This window comes from Somniosus microcephalus, chromosome 14, assembly GCF_052327205.1.
Source record: "Somniosus microcephalus isolate GS21.2 chromosome 14, FLI_Smic_1.0, whole genome shotgun sequence".
NCBI lineage: Eukaryota > Metazoa > Chordata > Chondrichthyes > Squaliformes > Somniosidae > Somniosus > Somniosus microcephalus.
Window position 1 is genome coordinate 78536767 of NC_141000.1, and position 24821 is coordinate 78561587.

General features: G+C 44.6%; 1 protein-coding gene across 2 annotated transcripts in view; it reads left to right on the forward strand.

Moving 5' to 3' along the window:
• Nucleotides 1-1044: 1044 nt before the first annotated feature.
• The window catches only part of LOC147107597 (T-cell surface antigen CD2-like), a 60288-nt gene continuing 36511 nt past the window's right edge, over nt 1045-24821 (forward strand). For both annotated transcript variants that reach the window (XM_086006757.1, XM_086006758.1), the window contains exons 1-2: nt 1045-1158; nt 2456-2773. In XM_086006757.1, the coding sequence (XP_085862883.1) occupies nt 1098-1158; nt 2456-2773 (379 nt within the window). In that variant the 5' untranslated portion in view covers nt 1045-1097. The remainder of the gene's footprint in view (nt 1159-2455; nt 2774-24821) is intronic.

Sequence of the window (24821 nt, forward strand, 5' to 3'; positions counted from 1 at the left end):
ATTCCGCAGAATTCCGAGTCTCATCCTCGCAGCGTCCGTAGCGTCTTTGACGGCTGCGGAATTGTCCAGGAAGAATTCCATACACTCAAACCAGTGTCCGAAGCGTGCTGATGCGTCCGGAGCATGTTGATCCAAATCCAAACGTTCGGGTTTCAGGAGTTGATCCATAGTGTTGAAAAATAAGTTAATAAAATTGATGTGCCTCAATAATTCCGAGACTCGATGTTAGCGAAACAAAACAAGGCTTTTATTAACTTAGAAAGTAACACGTAAGAGAGAGAGGTATCTTCCTTCTGGAGACTGAGGCCAGACCGAGCTAGCTTACAAAAGGGGCCAGGTATGGGCAGAGCCCTACACACAGCACATTCCAGCACATTCCAATAAACAATACAATGAGGACTGGGGGAAGGGAGATGACACTGAAACCGACCACAGTCACAGGCAGTGATGAATGGAATATTTCATCACAGGGCCATGGAGGGATTTAAAGACAAGGATGAGGATTTAAAATTTAAGGCATTGGGGGAAGCCAATGTAGGTCAATGAGGATAGGGTTGGTAGGTGAGCAGGACTTAATGAGGGACAGGACATGTATAGCAGAGTATTGGATAATATGCTGATTATGAAGGTGGAGAATGGGAAGTCAGCAAGGAGAATGTTAGAATAGTCCAGTCTGGAGGTACTGAAATTATGTTTAAGGGTTACAGCGATGGGGAGGAGCAAGGTTGAGCTGAGCGTATAGGGACAATAGTGTAGAGGTGGAAGTAAGGGGCCTTTGTGACAGAGAGGGCCTGAGGCTCACCTCAGGATCAAACAGGACAGTGCTGCTTGCCATAATCCTTCCTTCTATACAGAGCTACTTATCACAGCCCTTCCCTTCCGCTCAAAGCTACTTGTCACAGCCCTTCCCTTCCACTTAGAGCAGCCTATCATAACCCTGCCCTTCCAAACAGAGCGGCCTATCATATTCTTTCTGACTCCTCTTCTCCTCCCACCCAGAGCTGAGTTACTTATGTCAGCTTCTTCTTGTAGAAGAACGTTTTGTTTAAATACTTACAGATTCTCAATTACTGCTAAGCAGCCAAAAATCAGTCAAAATGCTTTGTCAACAAAAGTGTTTATCACAGTTCAACATAATTTTGCTGCTAGCAACATCAGGTAAGGATATTTGTATTTAAATACATTTTAAACTTTTTTATGCAATAAATTGTATGGGGGTAATTTTAACTTCCACTGACAGTGCAAAATGACGATATCAGTTCAGCCGATCAGTATACATCCCGCCCGATTTTCCTTTCCATTTAAATCAATGGGCAGCCGATCCAATATCGACTGTTTTACACTACCACCGGAAGTTAAAATTACCCCTGCCCTATACATTTAATTTCCAAAGGAAATCTGGAAATAGAGCTCATTTTATGAGGTTGGCACAGTGTACAGTTGTAAAGTGGACAGGTGGATTTGCTATTGCATTAGCTGCTGCTACAAATATCTATTATATTTACTCAAACATTTCTGGTGTATCTTTTGCTGTTATTATCTGTTTTATGATATATTACACTCTCTAAGTGTGCACTCAATAAACTTCAAAAGCAATAAGCACCCAATATATGTATGTATGTATAAGCTGTACATATGATTATATATTCCTAATATAAATACATAGAAATTCTTTCATATTCAATATTTCATTCAAAAACTTGGATAAATTGCTTTCAAGAGGAGATTCTTATAATTGCAATTTGTACTTCTCAACATTAGTAAATAAAACATCATTGATTCTGTGTTGCCTACTTATACTGCTTGTAGGTGCTGACTGAGCACCCATTTCTAGATATTTATATTGAAAAATTCTCTTTCAGTTGAAATGTTATAAATTAAACCTATACATTCCTTGAGAGGGAAGTAAAATAAGACTCTTTAGGGTCATGGTTCCCCAGTTGACACTGATGGTATTGAAAGCTTGGAGCCAAGTCAATCCGCTGTGGCAGACCTAATAATCTGATGCCTGATCTAGGCAGATCTGCGGTAATTCTGGGCCACTGTTGATAATTCACCCTACTCTAACTGGGGCCTGGGAATTTTCTCACTCAGCTGCAGATAACCATTTAAGCTAATGCCCTTAGACCTGATTAGACAATCGGTGGGAACTTACCAGTGCTCTGCGCTGTCAGACTGTGAGGTTTTAGCTGGTTAAACTCCAGCAGTATTCCTGCACACTTTTGGGGTTCGTTAAGCCTTGCCTCTGCCAACCTGTGTTGAAGCCTTTTACATTATCTCTGTTCTTCATGTGAAAGAGTCTGCGCTCCATATCAGGCCAACAGAAGTTCCACCCTTGTGGATTTCTCAGTAGCTTGGACTGGAGACTCAAACTTGATGATGGGTTTCTGTGCATGTCAGAGACCCAGTTGACCAAAAAAAATACATTTAAATGGTTTTATTCTTTAATCCACAGGACTGTTTCTTACAGAAAGTGTTGACGATGCAGATAATGTTTACCATGAACTTGGGAAGTCAGTTTTTTTACATGTTCCCAATCAAGACTCCAATATTGACAGTGATGTTACGTGGTTAAAGGGACAATCAAGAGTTGCACGGTACAAAAATAGTTCTAAGTCCTATGGTGATTATGACCAGAGAGTACAGGTTTTTCCAAATGGCACTCTGAAATTTAACATTGGAGGAACAGCTGATGAAGGAGAATACCATTTTGAAATACATGACAAAGAGGGAAAACTTCGATCTACTCAAAAAGTTAAATTGCATTTACTTGGTGAGTTTTTTTCTTTTAAACTTTTCTATATTAGAATCTGGTCCAAAGCTTCGTGACAAATTCACTGGGCAATGGTAGGGGACTACAAATCATTTGGAGTAAAGGATTTATTTCCAGGTAGTTAGAGTATTGTAAAATTGGGGAATATCTCTCCGAGTCAGAATTAGCCAGGTATTCTAGAAGCTCCAATTCCTTCTGAATCCTGGAACACCAATTCACAATTCACAATTCAAATCGCTTTATTGGCATGATAAGTTACATCTTATGTTGCCAAAGCATCAAAATACATTTATGGTTGAGCACATAAACGCAGTTCTATTCATACAGTGTATAAACAGGTATATCCCTGAGTGTATAAATATACATTCGCATTGTTTATATATATTCTTTTCTTAGTTTACTGGTTGTCCCTCTGTTCATGGCAAGCTGTAACATAGTGTGCCGCCAGTGTTACACAGCTTCTCTCCTCTCCCAGTAGGAATGGGAGTTTTTGGTTGTCATTCAGATTTCTGAATTCAGGGCATATTTGTGAGAATTTTTGGTAGAAATTCTCCCTGATGTCCTGATATTTTCCACAGGCTGTGAGGAAGTGCATCTCTGTCTCCACTACTCCCTGACTGCAGTGAGAGCATATCCTGTCTTCTCTTGGCAGCCTGGTCTGCCTGTGTCTGCCTTTTTCGATCGCTAGGCTATGTTCGCTAAGTCTGTACCTTGTCAAGGTTCTTCTCAGTTTGTTATCCTTTACCATGGTCAGGTAATCAGCTATGTTGTATTGTCTGTTTAGGGCCAAGTAGCAATTGAGTTTGCTTTGGGTTTTTGTTGTTTCTGCCCAATATGTCAGATATTTTTCCTTTTGCTTAGCGACGATTGTGTTGGGTCGAATTCTTTGTGTTACCCTGTCACTGTCTTGGGGCTGGTTATTGTTAGTATTGGTAGTATTTACTTCACTGAGTCCCAGGACTAGTTGACTGAGGGTATTCTTCTTTATGGTCAGCTCTTGGCATTTCAGGGCGTCGTAGTGATAGCATTGGGGGTTGCTCATTTGTAGGTGATTCCAAAATTTGGTGGCTCTTTTTTGGATAGTGATTATTAATGGATATTGGCCTAGTTCCGCCCTGCATGCATTGTTTACTGTTTTCCTTTGAGTCCGGAGGATATTTTTACAGAATTCTGCATGTAGGATCTCAATTGGGTGTTTGTCCCATTAACATCAGCCTGTCAACATGCATTTGCACACAGAGTGCATGTTGTTAGCATCATGCATTGTGTGAATAGCTCCATGCACATGCATGCTGGTGCAGATTTGGTGCTGCAAGACTTGTAGGAAGGATGAGTGCAGGATAATCACGTTGACAACATCTGAATCACATCAGTGGGGTTGCTGATTAGCCGGAAAATAAGTATAACACTGTCACTATAACACTGATGCTTGTTTGGTAGTGGTACAGGTCTAGTATTTATTTGGCATTATAACAGTTTGATGCTGCTCTGGTGTAAGCATTTAATGTTGGTACTGCTCTGGTAAAGGTCTGGAATTGGCACTGGTACAGATATAGGTCTGGTACTGATATCACTCTTATATTGGTGCTAGACTGGCATTGCTACTGTTCTGGTACAGATCTGATATTGGCCTGGTACTGGTACATACAGTCCCTCTGGAATACTAGACTTGCTCTCATATGTTTTTGTTATATTGGATGGTGATGCTCAGAAGTTGGAGCATTCTGGTTCTGTGTTACAAGCAAAATATATATTTTGAACCACTTAAACTGCATTCTGGTAATCTTAAAAAAAGTGTCTATGCATGAGTTGCACCCACAATACAATGCAGACCATTGTACTGTTGATCATGTTATTACGCAGCAAATTATAGGACATTGAATCCTAAACCAGCAAACTTTACCAGGTCTCAAGGCAAACTAGAACCAAAATTTAAGGAACACTTGTTTCCTTTGAATGGGTTTACACCAAATTGCAAGCAGTTCAGAGTAGTTACTATACACCAGGAGCCAAATTCAAAGCTGCTTTGTCCCATAATGCACAATATAACTGCAGTATCAGATCTTACACCAGTACCAGTCTAGAACTCATATAATCTCTTGTTGGTCTTAATCTACAAGGTAATCCATTCTACATTATGTTAGCTGAATATCTCAGTGGTTCTTTACAGGAATATTTTTAGGGAATTTGACCAAACCATGTCTTTCAGTTCATTGTGTGGTTGAACAGTACAGTTTTTAAGTCATTGAAAAATGTTAAATTCTGATTTCTTTAAACTGTCTCAATAAACTATACCTTCCCAGCTAACCTAGATATAACAGTAATGAAAATAGATGTAAAAAACCCCTCAGGAATTTAAGGTGAATATTACCTTTTCTACATTGGTAACATTTCCAGGACGGTCAATAGGAAACCATCCCGTAAACACGCCAGGAATTCCTCCTCCACAGTATTGTTACTAATTTGGTTGGCCCAATCTATATGTAGATTAAAGTCACCCATGGCTCTTATTATTTTTATTCTAATTTATTTTTACGCCACTGGATTTTGTTCAGAAATATTTTTACACAGACCCCATCCCCACACACTCCGTGCGCCGGTGCCAGCTTCTTCTTGGTCAGGTAATGGCATCTCATTTCACTGTGCAAGTCTGTCAGTCAAGATGTATGAAACAAATATGACAGAAATTTTCCAAGACCCCTGCCACCAGTGGGGACTTGTAGACTGCAGGTGGCTTCTCAGAAAATCACAGGTGCTCTGCCAACACTTTTCTGTACACAAATGCACACAGTGAACTCCAGCGCTAGTACAACGAATGCTGGAAATGTGAAATAAAAACAGAAAATGCTAGATTTGCACAGCCTGTGAATCAAAGTCTGAAAGAAAATGATTATTGTCTCATGTTCTAATGAAGGGTTAAAACTGAAACAAAGCCCTATCTTACCCTTTTGTTTGATGACAAATTGACCTACTTTGTATTTCTAATTTGTTCAGTATTTGCAAAGTCTAGAGCTGCAATTTGTATACAACATGGCCTTTCAAATTTCCCCTGTATCACCTTCATATGTTTACACATGAATCATAGGAAACTGCATGTTCAAACTTACAGTCGTCACGAAAAAATCTGCAATACCGATGGGAAGCAGCTGTTGAAGAATCTAGCTGGATCAGAGAGTTCTGATCACGCTATTCCTTAGAATCACAAAACTAAAGTCATTAATCATGAGAACATCAGAAGCATGAGAGTAAATTACTTCCTTAAGCTCACCTTCCATTATTTGCTTCTGTATGTAATATATACTGTAATATAGGGTAAGGTTTAGCTTATTTCTAGTTTTTCTATTATTATATGAATTGATCACTGAACACTGGTTAGTTTGCTTAGCTCATCCATATTGAAAACATTGTTTCCATGAGGTTAAGAGGTGCCATAATTCACTTGTTCTTATAAATTTTACATATTGACTTAATAAATTATCGATGGTGGAGTCGTAACATTAGTGATTTTGTCACTAAGACCAACTAAAGTATACAAACCCTTTAAGTTCACTTACAGCTGTAACGTGGGCATTTGCTTTAATTGTGGAGGTTTTCTGATGTCACTGAAATATCAAAGCAGCTTCCTGTTACGAAGAACAATAAGTATCACCAAATTTATGTCCTGGAGGTGTATTGGTTTGTTACCAAATATTTTTAAAATAATTTTTATAGTAGATTTAGGCTATACAGTGTATAGCCTAAAAGCGTATGCCTTTTAATTACACCACAACTATAGATTTCCACCATGTCTTCAAACTAACGGCTCAAAACCTTGGCCGATGTAATCGACTTTTTATTTTAGTTGTAATTGGGTTAAATAAATGAAGGTTATTCTAAGAAATTTTAATTAGGATATAAGTAAATGAGGTTTACTTATTACAATTAGCTTATACAGCTAAATGTGTCTAGTAGGGTTTATTGTGCATGTAATTATGGAAAGACTAAAGCTTATGATAGTAAATATTAAGATTAATTGCTGTGCAGTCTAACTCAACAATTATTATTCATCATTATTATCTACACAGACTTATCTATTTTTTTATATATTAGTTTCTGGGATGTGGGCGTCATTGGCAAGGCCAGCATTTATTGCCCATTCCTAATTGCCCTTGAGAAGGTGGTGGCAAGCCGCCTTCTTGAACTGCTGCAGTCCATGTGGTGAAGGTACTCCCACAGTGCTGTTAGGTAGGGAGTTCCAGGATTTTGACCCAGCGACGATGAAGGAATGGAAATATATTTCCAAGTCAGGATGGTGTGTGACTTGGAGGGGAACTTGAAGGTGGTGGTGTTCCTATGTGTCTGCTGCCCTTGTCCTTCTAGGTGGTAGAGCTCGCGGGTTTGGGAGGTCCTGTCGAAGAAGCCTTGGCGAGTTGCTGCAGTGCATCTATGAGACTATATTTAGAATTATATAGAAATTACAACATGGAAACTGTTCAGCCCAACCAGTCCACATTGGTGTTTATTCTCCAAATGAGCAGTAGTCGTAATCCCAAGTTCCCACACTATTCTTATATCCCTTCATCCCCTTTTCTTCATATCACCTATCTAACCTGTTCTTAAAAGATAACATAGTCTCTGCTTCAATCACTAAATCTACAGCCTCACAACCTTCTACTTAAAACAAATTTCCTTTGTTCTCCAACCTTTAATCTTATTTCCATGTCCCCTCATTCTAGACATCTCAACTAACAATTTGGGTGATCAGCCGTTGGTAGATTTATTCACCATGTATTTCATGGCACAGGCACAATGGGCTGACTGGCCTCCTTCTGTGCTGTACCATGCTATCTCTGCACTTCCATTTTGAACTCCTCAAAGCTGCTGAAGCTGAGACACAATGAAGCTCAGACATTTTGTCCTCATCCTGAACAATATGCAGTTTTTGTGAAACAAAGTATTGGGCAAGGAGCTGAATGCAACACTCAATAAGCCCTTCAACCATGGTGGAAAAAATGGAATGAACACATTGACCCTGCAGTAACCTTGAAGGTTAGCAGCATCAATGTTGTTACAATGGGCCATAAGTTGCTGTAGGAGTGAATCTAACAACATCTATCTTTGCCAGTTTAATCTCAATGATATTTTTTCACGCAATTTGCTGAAAGTGCAAGCTGATAACGGCGCAGCGAGGGAAACCGAGAATCTGGGACCTGAAACAGGGCAAGCAACTGTGTATTTCCTTAACCAATCAGATTGAAGGATTGTGAAATTAACAGTGCAAGGACTCAGAAGGAAATGTAAATTAGAGTTGGTGAATTCAATGCCAAATCAGGTGCAGAAAGAGAAGTAAAGAGAGGGGATGAAAGATTGCATTAAGAGAGAGAGAATAAAGAGACAGAAAGGAAAAGTAAAAAAAAAATTAAATTTCACATTTTTAAAGTATCCAACAACAATTATAGAGTCATAGGGGGGAAAATTCAGTTGTTTGTGCCTCCTGTTAGCGCCTTAAGAGGGCGCTAATGGGGCGCAAAGGAACTAGCGCCCGGGCGTGGTGATGTTTGCGCTGCTCGCGAAATTAACTGGACATTTTGCGGCGGCGCTAAACACTACCGCCACGATCTCCTGCGCTGGCAGACCGTGAAGTCAGTCGAGTGCGCAACGCCCCGGACCGGATATTGAGTGGCGCCCCCTGTCTTACCGCCTGCTGCTAGTAACGACAGGTTGAGGGGAGCGTTTTGCAGTCAGGAAGGGACTAGGGGAGCGCTATTTAAAGGCGATCGCTTCCTGCCTTTTTTTGTTGGTTACATTTTTGCACCACGCATTCTGAGAGAGAGAGAGAGACTTCTGGAGAGATTCAGCGCTGTGTGAAGGAGTTCTGTTTACTGAGCAGCACTTTGCAGTTTCAATTGATTTGCCCTTCCTTGTATCTATTTTGAAGAGACTGTGGGGGCTGCACTCTGAGCTCTTTCCCTGGGTCTCTCCATTGTTCTTTCCAGCAGATTTGATGTACAGGTCTCTCCAAGCCGAGATTCAAGGCTGCAATGAGCAGGATGTGGATGGAGAGCAAAATCAACCCTCCCCTTTAATAGAAAAACAGAAAATGCTGGAGAAACTCAGCAGGTCAAGCAGCATCTGTGAAGAGAGAAACAGAGTTAACGGTTCAGGTCGATGACCTTTCGTCAGAACTCCCCTTTAAGAACTGGCCGGCACCAGTGTGTCTGTGTTCCATTGCTGACTGGCATCACATGAGCCTCGCTAGCGCTCTGAGGTAGCGCCTCGCTCCTCAGCCTTTGCACCTTAAGACAGGTGTGAAGCGCCTGATTTAGCGCTCCAATCACCTCCAGTGGCGATAAAAGCCAAGTTTGCCGTCGGAGGCGATAATTAGCGCCAGGCGCTAAACTTTGCGCACGGCCGATAATGGCGCCCTAAACGGGGCGATACTGAATTTTTCCCCCATAGAGTCATAGGGCTGGATTTTGATACTGGGGCGGGCTGGGGTCATGTAATCTGCATTTCGTGTTAGCCACCCGATTCTAAATCGATGTGGGAGAATGATGCGATTTCAACTTAATTGGCCAATTGAGTTCCAACATGTGGGAACCCATGGCCAATGAATTTTTCCAGTCTGAAAGTCACCTCCGATGATGTCATCATTGCTGCTGCATTTAAGGTCTGCAACAAGCCTTGCTTCTTCTGCAGACTGCCAACCTTTTGTCCTTTGCAGTGAGAGGCACCTGCAGGAAGAATGGCCAGCCAGAGACCTAGGTCTGCACCCCGCTTCGATGACGTTGCCCTGCAGGCTTTAGTGGAGGGAGCAAGAGCACATAAAGAGGTGCTCTTCCATTTTTCAGGGAGGAAGAAGCCTCCCCAGCAAACCAAGGCTGTGTGGATCCAGGTGGCAGAGGAGGTCAACTCTTTGTCAGTAAGCCGCAGAACCTGGCTTCAGTACAGGCAGAGATTTCATGACCTTCTGCGCACTGGAAAAGTGAGTATGAATTTCCCATCACCCTCAATCTGATCTCCATTGCCTCTCCTCACCAGCACTCAGCTTTAGCAATCTCTTCCTCCACATCCCACTTGACACTGACATCCATGCACCCTTACCCATTCCCTCTCTCTCTATGGTCACATTCACCTAACTATTCGACTATGCAGCCCTCACACTCCTTATCACTGTGATGCTATGAAAACAACTGACAACACACAGGGAGGGCCCTTGGTCTTGCCACTTCACTCCATCTTTCTCTCCTTCTAAGCATCTATGCTATGGATTCTCTACACTCACTCCTTCATTCTCACTCAACCTCCACTTGTCTCCCTCATTGCAGGAAAAGAGAGCTCACAATAAGAGAGAAAGAGCGAGGACAGGAGGAGGGCCACCCTCAGTAGCCCACCTCACCCCCTGGGAGGATGCTGTCCTGGAGATCGTGGGAGCGGAGGATGATGCGCAAGTGGGGGATGGACAGTAAGTAAGTAAGTGCATCACAGTAAGCTGGTGACAGAATAGTTTTCCATCTCTCTCAATGACATTGCATGAGTCGCTGATAATGATTCTGAAGCTCTAATAGATGGACTTATGATCGTCTGCAATATGCAATGTGCATGTAACCTTGGCATCACATCTCTGACTGTTTCTTTTACTCCCCTACAGGACCATCGCAAGCACCCGTCCCCACTAGCCAGGAGGAAGAGCCTGAGCCTCAAGACTCCTCAGAGGAAGCTGCAACCTCTGAGGGCGCAGCGTCAGCAGAATTCAGCGCACCCAGCACCAGCGCAGACACTCACACCTCGGTGAGACCATCGCGAGATAGAGTAGTATTGTCACCTGGTGTATCACAGCTCACAAGTGAGCATCAGCAGATTGTGGAAACAGGGACAGCAGTGGAGAGTCCTAGTCGGAGGGCACAGGACTCTGCCAGCTCGGCTCAGCTGCATGTCGACCCTCTGCCTCTGGGTCCATCCATAAGATCAGCGGTGCTGGAACTCCAGGAACAGATGCTGGAGTCTCTGGCAGGTTTTGTCTCTGGGGTCGCTGCGAGTGTGGAGCGAATGGAGGAGTCCATTGCGAACATGAGCAGAACCTTTGTGGAGTCATTGGCGCATGAACGCATCACCATGGAAAGGATGGCAATCTCCATGGAGGTGATAAGTCACCAGAGTGCAGAAAACATGGTGAGTGTTCAGAATAGAATGACATCCCTGGAGGAGCAATGGTCATCTATTGAACAGAGAAACCAGACCTTCATGGAAGTCCTTCTGAGTAGGACTACCAGTGCAGATACGGGTCCCCATGGCCCCCCTGATGTGCAGCAAGGTGCTCTCAAGCCACTTGCAAGCGCTGAGGGGGACCTGACCCATAAGAGGTAAGTTGGTGGCAGACATCAAGGAAGTGGGGGCTCCTCTCCAAGTGCTCACGCTTCCATGTCATTGCAGAGCCCTCGGTCAGAGCCCCACCAGAGTCCACACCCATCTGAGATCGGCGTCTCAACCCCTGCACAGCCAGAGGAGCAGCAGACTGTTGATGAGCAACCCCAGAGGACGCCCGCCAAAGGTGTCAAGACAGGAGCAGCAAGAAAGTGAGCAAAGGGCATCCACATCTGCTGAAGCCACAGGGGAAGCACCACGTAGGAGCACGTGTAAGAGAAAGATACTGCACAAATAGTCACAAGGGTAGTCACTTGGGTGAAATTTGATGTTTTATGTTTTGCTTGAGTTCTTTGAGGAAGTAACATACAGGGTGGATAAAGGGGAACCAGTGGACGTAGTGTATTTAGACTTCCAAAAGGCATTTGACAAGGTGCCACACAAAAGATTACTGATCAAGATAAAAAATCACGGGATTGGGGGTAATATTCTGGCGTGGGTGGAGGATGGCTCTCTAACAGAAAGCAGAGAGTTGGGATAAATGGTTCATTCTCAGACTGGCAATCAGTAACTAGTGGTGTTCCGCAGGGGTCAGTGCTGGGTCCCCAACTCTTTACAATCTATATTAACGATTTGGAGGAGGGGACCGAGTGTAACATATCAAAGTTTGCAGATGATACAAAGATGGGAGGGAAAGTAGTGAGTGAGGAGGACATAAAAAACCTGCAAAGTGACATAGACAGGCTAAGTAAGTGGGCAGAGATTTGGCAGATGGAATACAATACTGGAAAGTGTGAGGTTATGCACTTTGGCAGGAAAAATCATATAGCAAGTTATTATCTTAATGGCAAGAAACTGGAAAGTACTGTAGTACAAAGGGATCTGGGGGTCCTGGTGCACGAAACTCAAAAAGTTAGTATGCAGGTGCAGCAAGTGATCAAGAAGGCCAATGGAATGTTGGCTTTTATTGCTAGGGGGATAGAATATAAAAACAGGGAGGTATTGCTGCAGTTATACAAGGTATTGGTGAGACCGCACCTGGAATACTGCATACAGTTTTGGTGTCCATACTTGAGAAAAGACATACTTGCTCTCGAGTCAGTACAAAGAAGGTTCACTCGGTTAATCCCGGGGATGAGGGGGTGGTCATATGAGGAGAGGTTGAGTAGATTGGGACTCTACTCATTGGAGTTCAGAAGAATGAGAGGCGATCTTATTGAAACATATAAGATTGTGAAGGGGCTTGATCGGGTGGATGCGGTGAGGATGTTCCCAATGATGGGTGAAACTAGAACTAGGGGGCATAATCTTAAAATAAGGGGCTGCTCTTTCAAAACTGAGATGAGGAGGAACTTCTTCACTCAGAGGGTGGTAGGTTTGTGGAATTTGCTGCCCCAGAAAGCTGTGGAAGCTACATCATTAAATAAATTTATAACAGAAATAGATAGTTTCCTAGAAGTAAAGGGAATTAAGGGTTACGGGGAGCGGGCAGGAAATTGGACATGAGTCTAGGTTTGGAATGGCCATGGCCCTGTGGGTAGTGGAGCGGGCCCAGGGGCCGTGTAGCCTGGTTCTGCTCCTACTTCTTGTGTTCTAATCCTGTGTTAGATTTCAGGAGATGGTTTTATTCCTGTTTCTGGCTGGGGTGGAAATCGCCTTTACAGAAGGTAAGTACTGTAGAAAATATAGGGACAGAGTGATCTCCTGAAAGAGTTTCGATCGCCTAGATGGGTCGGAGAGGAATTTCCCAGATTTTTTCTCCCAAATTGTCCATTGGGTTTTTTATCTGGTTTTTCGCCTCTCCTGGGAGATCACATGGGTTCGGGTGAGATGGAGAGTGATAGAAGATTTGAGGTTAGGATCAGATCAGCCATGATCTTATTGAATGGTGGAGCAGGCTCAAGGGGCCGATTGGCCTACTCCTGCTCCTATTTCTTATGTTCTTATGTAAAAGCCATCAGATGATTACTGTAAATAAAAAATCTGATGGCTACTGCTGTAGTTGTGGCGTGTGTCATTTTACGAATGGGACTTCCTCATTGAGGGCTTAGGATTACTTGATATATACCTCAGTTGAGGAAGTGCTGAGTGAAGGTGGCGAGAGGGGTTTCCCAGGAAGTCACACTGGAGATGGGTGTCAGGCTCCAAACTTCCACAGCTGTGGTTATGCTTTCTAAAAGTTCCCCCAGACCTGAGACAACAAAGTCCTGCCACCTGCAAATGATGGCTGATCAAATCTCCTATTTAATGGTGGAGCTGCAGCTAATAGTCAGCAATCCAATTGTGCACCCACCAGGTTTCACCGTCGTGTTTCAGAACGGCGTGCTTCACGTCGGAAAAGGGTTAAAATCACCAAGGCCTATCAAAATGGCATTATAGAGGCAATTTAGTGCTTGTTAAGGGCCTTAACGGCCTATCCCGCCTCTTGGTGGCAGGACGGAGACAGGACCAGTAGACACGATTTAATGAAAATTGCTTGGAGGCGGGATGGAGGTGGGGTTGGGCCCGCCCGCCAGTTTTCCGCCCGCCAGTTTTTGCAATTTTAACCCCCCACACGCCTCCAATCCCGCCTCAACGGCCCGATGAAAATCGAGCCCATAGAGTTATACAGCACATAAAGAGGCCCTTCGGCCCATCGTGTCCGCACTGGCCATCAAGCCCTGTCTATTCTAATCCCATTTTCCAGCACTTGGTCCATAGCTTTGTATGCTATGGCATTTCAAGTGCTCATCTAAATGCTTCTTGAATGTTGTGAGGGTTCCTGCCTCTACCACCCTTTCAGGTATTAAGTTCCAGATTCCAACCACCCTCTGGGTGAAAAAGTTTTTCCTCAAATCCCCTCTAAACCTCCTGCCCCTTACCTTGAAACTATGCCCCTGGTTATTGACCCCTCTACTAAGGGGAAAAGTTCCTTTTTGTCTACCCTATCCATGTCCCTTATAGTTTTGTACACCTCACTCAGGTCCCCCCTCAGCCTTCTCTGCTCTAAGGAAAACAACCCCAGCCTGTCCAGTCTCTCTTCATAGCTGAAGTGCTCCAGCCCAGGTAACATCCTGGTGAATCTCCTCTGTACCCTCTCCAATGCAATCACATCCTTCCTATAGTGTGGCGACCAGAACTGCAATTAAAACCTGAAGGAATGTAGTAGTTAATTTTCGGTGCCAGAAAGGTTCATTGGCAATAATTAATAATTAGCACTTAGTTAAAAGAATCTCTGACAGCTCATCCAGGCTTAATTAAATATGTGTCGATCTTAAATGGCTCCAAAACAGACTCCTTGTGTCACTTCAGACCAGCTCTAACTTTCTGTGGCGACTTTAGTTTGCATCCCGTGCAAGTACATCAACTTCACGTCATTCAATGCATTTCAATGGTGAGCCAGACAGCGAGATGCTGTGTTCACTAAGCCAACGGCGGAGCGGCGCATCGCGGATAGCAACTTTTGGAGTTCCGCGTTTTACCACGCATCTGCCCCTTGCTTGAAATTGCTGTAGCATTTGCACATAAATAACGGCGAGCGCCGTTAGCCTAACCCTTATTTTGACAGCAAATTATTGCTTTCACTGGTGTGCCAGAGACCATGTAGGCTATAGTTGGGCCCGCAGTTAAAATGGCAGTGATGCTATCGGGACATGACACTGCCATTTAAATTAGGCCCCCGTACCTGAATTCAGGTAAGTAAGAATGGTGAGGGGCAGGAACGTGTCGGGATTGTGGTGCAAACCTCCATTACTATCTTAACTGCGCCCGCACTGTTCCTGCCCAGTGAGGTGTTACAATTGACCCTGTGGCTTCTTTTCCTGCCGAAAATTACTTTTAGAGATGAGCATACATGCATGCTGACATCTTCGGTGTAGAAAATGGTGGGAAATTTCCTCCATTTTTTCCTCAATATTCAAAAAAGAAAAGTTATTCATAAGTTCTGGATATTTGCAATGCCACAAACAATCTTTTTTGATAAATCCTAATGTACTACTCAATGAGTACTTTTCAATTTTATGATAAAATAGTGATTAAGAGCCTAAAATTCCTGGGGTTGGGAAGGGTGGAGAGGGAATCGTTTACAACATTGTTTAAAATGGAGGCCAGAAAGGAAATCTGGGTGATTGAGAGTTTAGTGGGAATGGTGTTCAGGGAATAGGAGGTGCGGGACAGGGTGAGTCTTCTGTCTGCCCCCCATGTCTTGGGGCCATATCTGAGATAGTTACCGGGCTAACCTAGGAAGTCGTCCCATTACTAAAATTCACATAGCTTGTTCTTCGACCCTTCCTGGGCCTCAGGGTTCCCCTGACAGAGCAGCTGTACGTAGGATTTTCCCTCAGGAGATTAAATGAATGGAGTAGAATTCCTGATAGAATAGATTGTGCATGGTCTTTAGAAGGAATGGGTTTTACGAGCTCAGTAGCCTTTTCTTGTTGCAGGCTTTCTTAAACTATTACATTTATCTGTAAATTTCTAAAGAACATTTGAATTCATCATATTCTTGGAATAAACTGAACATCAGTCTGTTTTAGTTTCAATATTAGTACACACATGATACTATTTCAAAGCATGTATTAAGTGTAAAAATTGTAGAAAAAGCACAATGTACATTTCTCAAATTACATCATGACTATTTTGGGTAAAGCCTGGCCCCACATTGTCTGTCACTATAAAATTCAATGGTATCTTTTTTCAAAGCAGACCAGCTGTTAAGCTTTGGAACATTTGAAATCAACCAATGAACAGTTTTCTAAAACCCCTGCAAAAAAGAACAAAATTACAAACCAATTTTGAGATGATTTTTGTAGTGTATGTACCTTTAAGAGAGAACTACTTTTACAGCTCCTGTATACTGTAGTACCGGCAGTGACCACACCTGTATATAAGCCTTGAGCATGCCTCTGTACCCCAGTCTTGAGACTACCCTACTCCGGTAAACAACTGTTGATTGTTAAGTTACAGCATCCGTGTGGTTATTGAAAAACATCATACTCTCAGAATCACGGATCTAACAGTGGCGACGAGTGTCGATTCAAATCTACCTGCAACTCTGCATTTCCCTTCGAGGATTCGCCCCGGGAGGGCGGTGGAAGAAAGTCGAGCCCAGAAACACGGGCGTCGACCACGAGCAACCGCCCAGTCGTTCGGCAGAGAGTGAACTGGACAAACAGGGGGCTAAAGGGGGGGAGGAGCTAAAGACGATCAAAATCACTAAGGAAGTGGTACTCGGTAAAATAATGGGACTCAAGGCGGATAAATCACCTGGACCTGATGGCTTACATCCTAGGGTCTTGAGGGAAGTGGCGGTAGGGATTGTGGATGCATTGGTAATTATTTTCCAAAACTCCCTGGACTCGGCAAAGGTCCCGGCAGACTGGAAAACTGCTAATGTAACACCCTTATTTAAAAAGGGCAGTAGACAGAAGGCTGGAAACTATAGACCGGTTAGCCTAACATCTGTGGTAGGTAAAATTTTGGAGTCCATTATTAAGGAGTCAGTAACAGGACATTTGGATAATCATAATTTAATAGGACAAAGTCAGCATGGTTTTATGAAGGGGAAGTCATGTTTGACGAATTTGCTGGAGTTCTTTGAGGAAGTAACATATAGGGTGGATAAAGGGGAACCAGTGGACATAGTGTATTTAGACTTCCAAAAGGCATTTGACAAGGTGCCACACAGAAGATTATTGCTTAAGATAAAAAATCACGGGATTGGGGGTAATATTCTGGCATGGATAGAGGATTGGCTATCTAACAGAAGGCAGAGAGTTGGGATAAATGGTTCATTCTCAGACTGGCAATCAGTAACTAGTGGTGTTCCGCAGGGGTCAGTGCTGGGTCCCCAACTCTTTACAATCTATATTAACGATTTGGAGGAGGGGACCGAGTGTAACATATCAAAGTTTGCAGATGATACTAAAATGGGAGGGAAAGTAGTGAGTGAGGAGGACATAAAAAACCTGCAAGGGGACATAGACAGGCTAAGTAAGTGGGCAGAGATTTGGCAGATGGAATACAATACTGGAAAGTGTGAGGTTATGCACTTTGGCAGGAAAAATCGTAGAGCAAGTTATTATCTTAATGGCAAGAAACTGGAAAGTACTGAAGTACAAAGGGATCTGGGGGTCCTGGTGCACGAAACTCAAAAGGTTAGTATGCAGGTGCAGCAAGTGATCAAGAAGGCCAATGGAATGTTGGCTTTTATTGCTAGGGGGATAGAATATAAAAACAGGGAGGTATTGCTGCAGTGGAGAGCCGGGCTTTGTTCCCCAGCTACGACGATCAGCAATAGACTGACGACAGGTACAGCGCAGACCCTTCCCGGACAGCGGCGGCTGGAGCCGACCGACGGCGGAGAGAAAGCCGAGCAGCGTCGACGGGGTAAGACAGAGGGTGAAGCGCACAGGGCGCAGCCGGGGGTTGAAAACCGAGCGGCGTCGAGGAAAAACAAAACGGAGAGAGAGAGGGTAAAACAACAGCCGGGTTCAGGATCGAGCGGCGGAAACGGGAAAGGCGCACAAAAAAAAAAAAGAATGCACAGAGCACAGCCAGGGCTCAAGGGCTGAACAGTGTCCATGGGGAGAAGAAGGGAGAGCGCGGGAGACGCCATTGAGCCGCGGAGAAGAAGGAAGAGCGCGGGAGACGCCATTTTTAGAAGCTGCAGCGGAGAAGAAGGGCGAGCGCGGGAAGGAAGGAAAGCGCGGGAGACGCCATTTTGTGCCAGCGCAGAAGAAGGGGAAGCGCGGGAGACGCCATTTTTGACAGTTAAATCACACCCAGCGATGCCGAAGAGTGGCAGTATCTCTACGTTCGGCAATGAAGTCGAAGATTGGGTGACACATGTGGAACGTATTGAGGTGTACTGCAGGGCGAATGAAGTGCCAGATGCTAGGAAAGCACTGGTTTTGTTAAATTCCATGGGTGCAAAAACTTATGGGTTACTGTGAAACCTAATAACCCCAGAGAAGCCTGTGAACAAGAATTTCGAAAGTATAGTAGAAATCTTGCAGGACCACTTAAACCCCACACCGCTGCTGATAGCAGAACGATTTAAGTTCCATAAAAGGAACCAACACAAAGACGAAAGCAATGCTGAGTACCTAACGGAACTGCGCAAGCTATCGAAACACTGCCAGTTTGGAGCGGGACTAGCAGATACGTTAAGGGACAAGTTTGTGTGTGGGCTGCAAAGTGAAGGAACCCAGAAACGGCTTCTATCAGAAAAGGTTCTTACGCTGGACAAGGCTTTCAGTATGGCAGTATCACATGAAGCAGCCGCAAGGGGCGCTGCAGAGATACAACGGAGACCGCAAGAATATGGCACCAATGAAATGTCCTATGGAACAGGGAAGTGCTATCGCTGCGGCAGAACAACACATGACCAGAAGGATTGTTGGTTCAAGGACCAAGTGTGCAGACAGTGTGGAAAAGCAGGACACATAGCAAGAGTCTGCAGGTCTGGGAAGAAAACCAACAGTAAGAAATCTCCACAGGAGAAGTACAAAAAGGTACACCAGGTGATGGACAGTAGTTCAGACGAACAGAAAAGTGACACAGACTCCGGAAGCAAGGAGCTGGGTTGTCTGAAACTACATAAGGTAACCAAAATGGAGGATCACCAGACTATCTGGGTCACACTCAAGATAGACGGAGTCCAAGTGAAAATGGAATTGGACGCAGGATCAGCCCTAACAGTCATAAACCAAAAGGACTACAAGCGGCTATTTTCACATATGCCCTTGAAAGCTACAGAGATTGTCTTGAAGAGGTACACGGGGCAAAAAGTCTACCCCAAAGGAAAAATAAGGGTGAAAGTGATATATAAAGGCCAGGAAATACCTAAAATGGATATATATGTATTGCCAGATGGAGGACCACCACTGCTAGGACATGAATGGATCCGGAAGATACAATTAGATTGGCATTCCACACAGGCACTGAAGGTTGAGGCCAAAAAGGATGACGACGTCACACCTGGACGACTGTCAAAAATGCTAACTGACGCAAAAGAAGTGTTCCAGGAGGGACTCGGAACACTAAAAGGCATAACAGCAATGATTAAAATAGAGGAAAATGCAAGCCCAAAGTTTCTTAAGGCCAGACCAGTGCCTTATGCGATCAGACCAGCTGTCGAAGCAGAGCTGGAAGGGTTGGAACGTTCAGGAGTACTGTCCAAAGTAGACGGGAGCGAGTGGGCTACACCCATTGTTCCTGTAATGAAGAGGTCGTTGAGTAATATGCCTGGGGAACCAAAGAAGGTCCGCATCTGTGGGGATTTTAAGGTGACAGCGAACCCAGTCCTTCACACGGTACAATATCCGCTTCCACGAATTGAGGATATTTTCGCCTCGCTATCTGGAGGTAAACGCTTCACCAAAATTGATCTAGCCCAGGCATACTTGCAAATGGAGGTAGAAGAAGCCTCGAAACAAAACCTTACGATTAACACTCATAAAGGTCTTCAACAATACAACCGGCTGGTGTTCAGGGTAGCATTGGCTCCGGCTATTTGGCAAAGGGCGATGGATCAAGTCCTGCAAGGGATTCCAGGGACCCAGTGTTATTTGGACGACATCCTGGTCACGGGCGAAAATGACAGTGATCACCTCGCCAGCTTGGAGAAGGTGCTCACCAGATTAAAGAAATATGGGCTACGAGCTAATCGCCACAAGTGCGAGTTTTTCCAGAAGCAGATCTCGTATTGTGGCCACGTCATTGATGAAGAGGGGTTACATAAGCCCCCGGAAAAGATTGAGGCAGTAGTCAAGGCTCCAGCACCGGAAAATGTGTCACAACTGAGGTCGTTCCTCGGGCTGGTAAACTACTACCATAAGTTCTTACCAAATTTGTCCACGGTATTACACCCACTGAGCACCCTACTGCAAATAGGGGTACCATGGAAGTGGGATGACGAACGTAGATGAGCTTTCCAGAAGTGTAAAGAATTGATCACATCAAAAGAGGTGTTGGCCCATTTCAACCCAGCACTACCAATTTGTTTGACATGTGATGCATCACCCGATGGTATTGGAGCGGTGCTGTTGCACAAATTCCCAGACGGGTTGGAGAGGCCAGTAGCCTTTGCGTCTCGGTCACTAACCTCAGCCGAGCGCAACTATGCCCAGATTGACAGGGAGGCCCTCAGCCTAGTATGGGGAGTAAAAAAATTCAACCACTATCTGCATGGGCAGAAGTTCACCTTGCTGACTGACCACCAACCACTTGTCTCCATCTTTAATCCTAAGAAGGGCATTCCAGTGATGACGGCACAACGGTTACAAAGATGGTCCCTGTTTCTAGGGGCGAATCAATGTGAAATAGAATATAAAGGCACGAAACAACATGGAAACGCTGATGGGCTATCGCGCCTGCCACTGCCTATTGTGGAGGAAGCACCAGCAGTGGACCCTATCGAGATATTTTATTCGTCAATAATTGAACGATTGCCAGTAACGAACGCGGATATAGAGAAGGAGACCCGCAATGATCCGACACTGTCTCGGGCATATGATTTGACGGTAAGGGGATGGCCAACACATGGCGACTCACTGTTGCCAGCATTCTCATCCAGAAGAGAACAGCTGTCAGTATGCCAGGGGACAGTGATGTGTGGATCCAGAGTGGTGATTCCACCCACGTTAAGGGAGAGAGTGCTAAATGAGCTACATGAAGGTCATCTGGGGGGAGTGAAAATGAAAAGCCTTGCTAGGGCTTATGTGTGGTGGCCGGGAATCGATCAACAAATCGAAGACCTAACCAAGAGCTGCTCAGGATGCCAGAAGGTCCAAAATGCACCACCACATGCCCCTCTACACCCATGGGAGTGGCCCTCCTCTCCATGGCAATGGGTGCATATTGATTTTGCTGGTCCATTCATGGACTCAATGTTCTTAATAGCAGTGGATGCTCATTCGAAGTGGCCTGAGGTGATAAAAATGTCCTCAACCACTACAGAGAAAACGATTGCAGTCCTATGGACCATATTTGCCAGAAACGGCTTGCCAGAGCAGATTTGCTCTGATAATGGACCACAGTTTGTGTCCGAAGAGTTTTGAAAATTTATGAGAAGGAATGGGGTAAGGCATTACACATCCGCCCCGTATCATCCAGCCACAAATGGATTGGCTGAGAGGTTCGTACAAACCTTTAAGAAGGCGATAAAGGCCATGTGCGATGATGAAATTCCACTACAGCATAAGGTGGACAATTTCTTATTAGCCTACCGAAACGCGACACATGCAGTTACCAACCAGATCCCAGACATGATGTTCTTTAACCGAAGGTTGCGATCTCGTCTGGACTTGCTTAGACCAAATGTGTGAAGAAATGTTGAGGATAAACAATTCCAGCACATCAATGAGAAGCCGACAAGGAGCTTCAATGTAGGACAACCAGTCTTGGCCCGTGACTACCGAACAGAGAAATGGCAACCCGGAACGATATGCACACGGCAGGGGCCATTAATGTACACAGTGGATGTCGGGGAGAACATTGTGAGACGCCACGTTGATCAGATCTTAGCGTCACAGGAACGAGTCAACCCCATGTCTTGCGTACCTGGGGATGAACCCGACATACCGGTAGCATCTACCTCCGAACCAGTAGCAGTGAAACCCGATGAACTAACCGATGAAAAGGGGCCAGAATCGCCTCCGCACCAAGAACAAGAACCTCAGGAAAGGCGCTATCCCGAAAGGATCAGGAAGCCGCCCCAAAGACTGAATCTATAAATGGACTATTGTTGTTTAATGTACATGTTAAAGTGTTAATTGTTGTTTGAATGTTATGGGGTACTACTAATCTAAAAGGGGAGGAATTGTAGTGTATGTACCTTTAAGAGAGAACTACTTTTACAGCTCCTGTATACTGTAGTACCGGCAGTGACCACACCTGTATATAAGCCTTGAGCATGCCTCTGTACCCCAGTCTTGAGACTACCCTACTCCAGTAAATACCTTTTGATTGTTAAGTTACAGCATCCGTGTGGTTATTGAAAAACATCATACTCTCAGAATCACGGATCTAACAATTTTTTACATTTAAGATTAAAAAGGGTCAATTGTGAAAAACCTAACCTCTGAATTCAATAGGGTAGATTTTCTAAGACCTCTCTGTCAGTGAGCCTGCAATTTTCTATCCATTGAAAAACATTTGCTGAGCAAATGGGAAGGTTACAGTTCCTGAACGCTGACTGTGTTCTTTAACATATAGGGGGCAATTTTCATCTCGCTATCATTCCAATTTGGGCTTCAGCAGGATGATAAGATGCCCAGAAAACCATTGTAAATCAGTTCTGCTGGATTTCCTTTGTTTAAGACCCTGCTTGTGATCCGGGTCGGGCCTGGTGCGGGTGTCTGAAGCTCTCGCCCAAAGTAGGCGGGAGTTCCATTAGTGTATGTAAAAGGGGAAGGGTGCTCCCACCAATTTTGGGGTAACACCTGAGGCCACTATGCACCTGTGCTAGACCCTTGAATCAACCGCTGCTGGTTCATGGTCAACTCTGCACTCACTCTCAGCCCTTTGATTCCAACCTCCAGCAATGCGCCCACTGATATTCTGCCCCTCAAATAGCTCCTGGATCCACACCCTCTCCACAACTGTCTCCAAACTTGGGCACTGGTTTGTGGCTGCCCCAAGCTGACTCCATCCTGCCTAACTTTGGACTTTCCTGTCCTCTGTTTAGGACCTGTTTCTTCCAACCTCTGCCATCCCTATTTAATCTGAAATCTCTCTATATCCATTTGCTTGTGCATTTTAGCTGCCACTCCTGATTTGAGCCCATTACATCTTTCTCCTTTTTTTTCTCTTGGCCCCTACTCTCCTCTTCCTTTTAATCAGCCATGCTACCTTCCATTTCTCCCCTCTTGGGTAGTATTTCCCCCCATCCCTAATCCAACCCTTCACTACTCTTCATCCTTCCAACTCCCCTACTGACATCACAGGGTTGAATCCCTCTTGAATAAATCCACATATACCCTCTGTGCCTCTCTTGGCATTCTCGAAGGGCCCACTGAGGCACCTGTCGCTACCTCCTTACAAGCACCCCAACTGCCCCATCCTCCTTTCTCACGGATACTCTGCCAATCTTCTTCCTGTCAAGCTCACCCCACATCATTGCCTTTTGGACTCTACCATAGGAACAGGAGTCGTCCATTCAGCCCCTCGAGCCTGTTCCGCCATTCAATTAGATCACGGCTGATCCAAAGGTCCAGTACACGTGCTTAGTGGCCTCAGGTGTTAGCCGTAAAATAACAGAGCACCAGTGGATCAAATTAACTGCCCTTCTTCGCTTTTTCCTCCAGAATATCTATTCATGTGCAAACAAGGCCCTTGACATTCATGATGTTATTGTGGACAATTACATTTAATCCTGGCTTTCCAACCAAGATATCCTCCCTCTTTTTTCCCATAGCCTCTGCACTTATGAATCCTCATCCTTGTAAATTTCAATCTTCATCTCAGCTCCCCTCGCTCTCTCTCCTCTGAATGCACTGAGCTCCTGTCCTCCCTAAACCTCTCCATATAATAGCCATTACAGAGACATGGTTGCAAGGTGACCAAGGTTGGGAACTAAATATTGCAGGGTACTTGATGTTTCGAAAAGACAGGCAGTTGGAAAAGGAGGGGGTTAGCCCTGATAATAAAGAATGACATAAGGACAGTAATGAGAAAGGATCTTAGCTCAGAATATCAGGAAGTAGAATCAGTATTGCTTACTGCAATTATATAGGTCCCTGGTGAAACCACACCTGGAATATTGTGTACAGTTTTGGTCTCCTTACCTAAGGAAGGATATACTTGCCATGGAGGGAGTTCAATGAAGGTTCACCAGACTGATTCCTGGGATGGGGGTTTGTCATATGAGGACAAATTGAGTAGAGTAGGCCTATATTCTCTAGAGTTTAGAAGAATGAGAGGTGATCTCATTGAAACATACAAAATTCTTACAGGACTTGACAGGGTAGATGCAAGGAGGATGTTTCCCCTGGCTAGGGAGTCTAGAACCAGGGGTCACAGTCTCAGAATAAGGGGTCGGCCATTTAGGACTGAGGTGAGGAGAAATTTCTTCATTCAGAGGGTGATGAATCTTTGGAATTCTCTACCCCAGAGGGCTGTGGAGGCTCCGTCATTGAGTATATTCAAGACAGAGATCAATAGATTTTTGGATATTAAGGGAATCAAGGGATATGGGGATAGTGCAGGAAAGTGGAGTTGAGCTGGATGATCAGCCATGATCTTATTGAATGGTGGAGCTGGCTCGAGGGGCAGTATGGCCTACTCCTGCTCCTATTTCTTATGTTCTTCTGTAAACTGGTTGACCCATATTAACGGTCACCTCCTCGACTTTGCCATCTCTAGTGGCTGCTCTACTCCCTTGGTCTCGATCACAGACAAGACCATCCTTGATCACTTCTTTGTATCCCTCATTATTCCCCTATCCCTTTCAACTCCACTTCTAGCTGCATCCATCGCTGGAAAATCTCTCCCTAAGTCACATACAACTGCACTTTCAAACTCCCAACTGCTTATACTTTGGCCCTCGATTTGCAACGATACTTCTGTAGCTGTCGACCTAATCAACCAATCCCTGACCTCCACTTTTGATGCCCTTATCCCCAGCAAAGCCTTTACTCTCTCTCATTGTGGTCATTCCACCCCGGCCTAGACTTGAACCCTAGCCTTTCCCTAGTTTCAATCCAATCACCCCTTATGCCCTCCC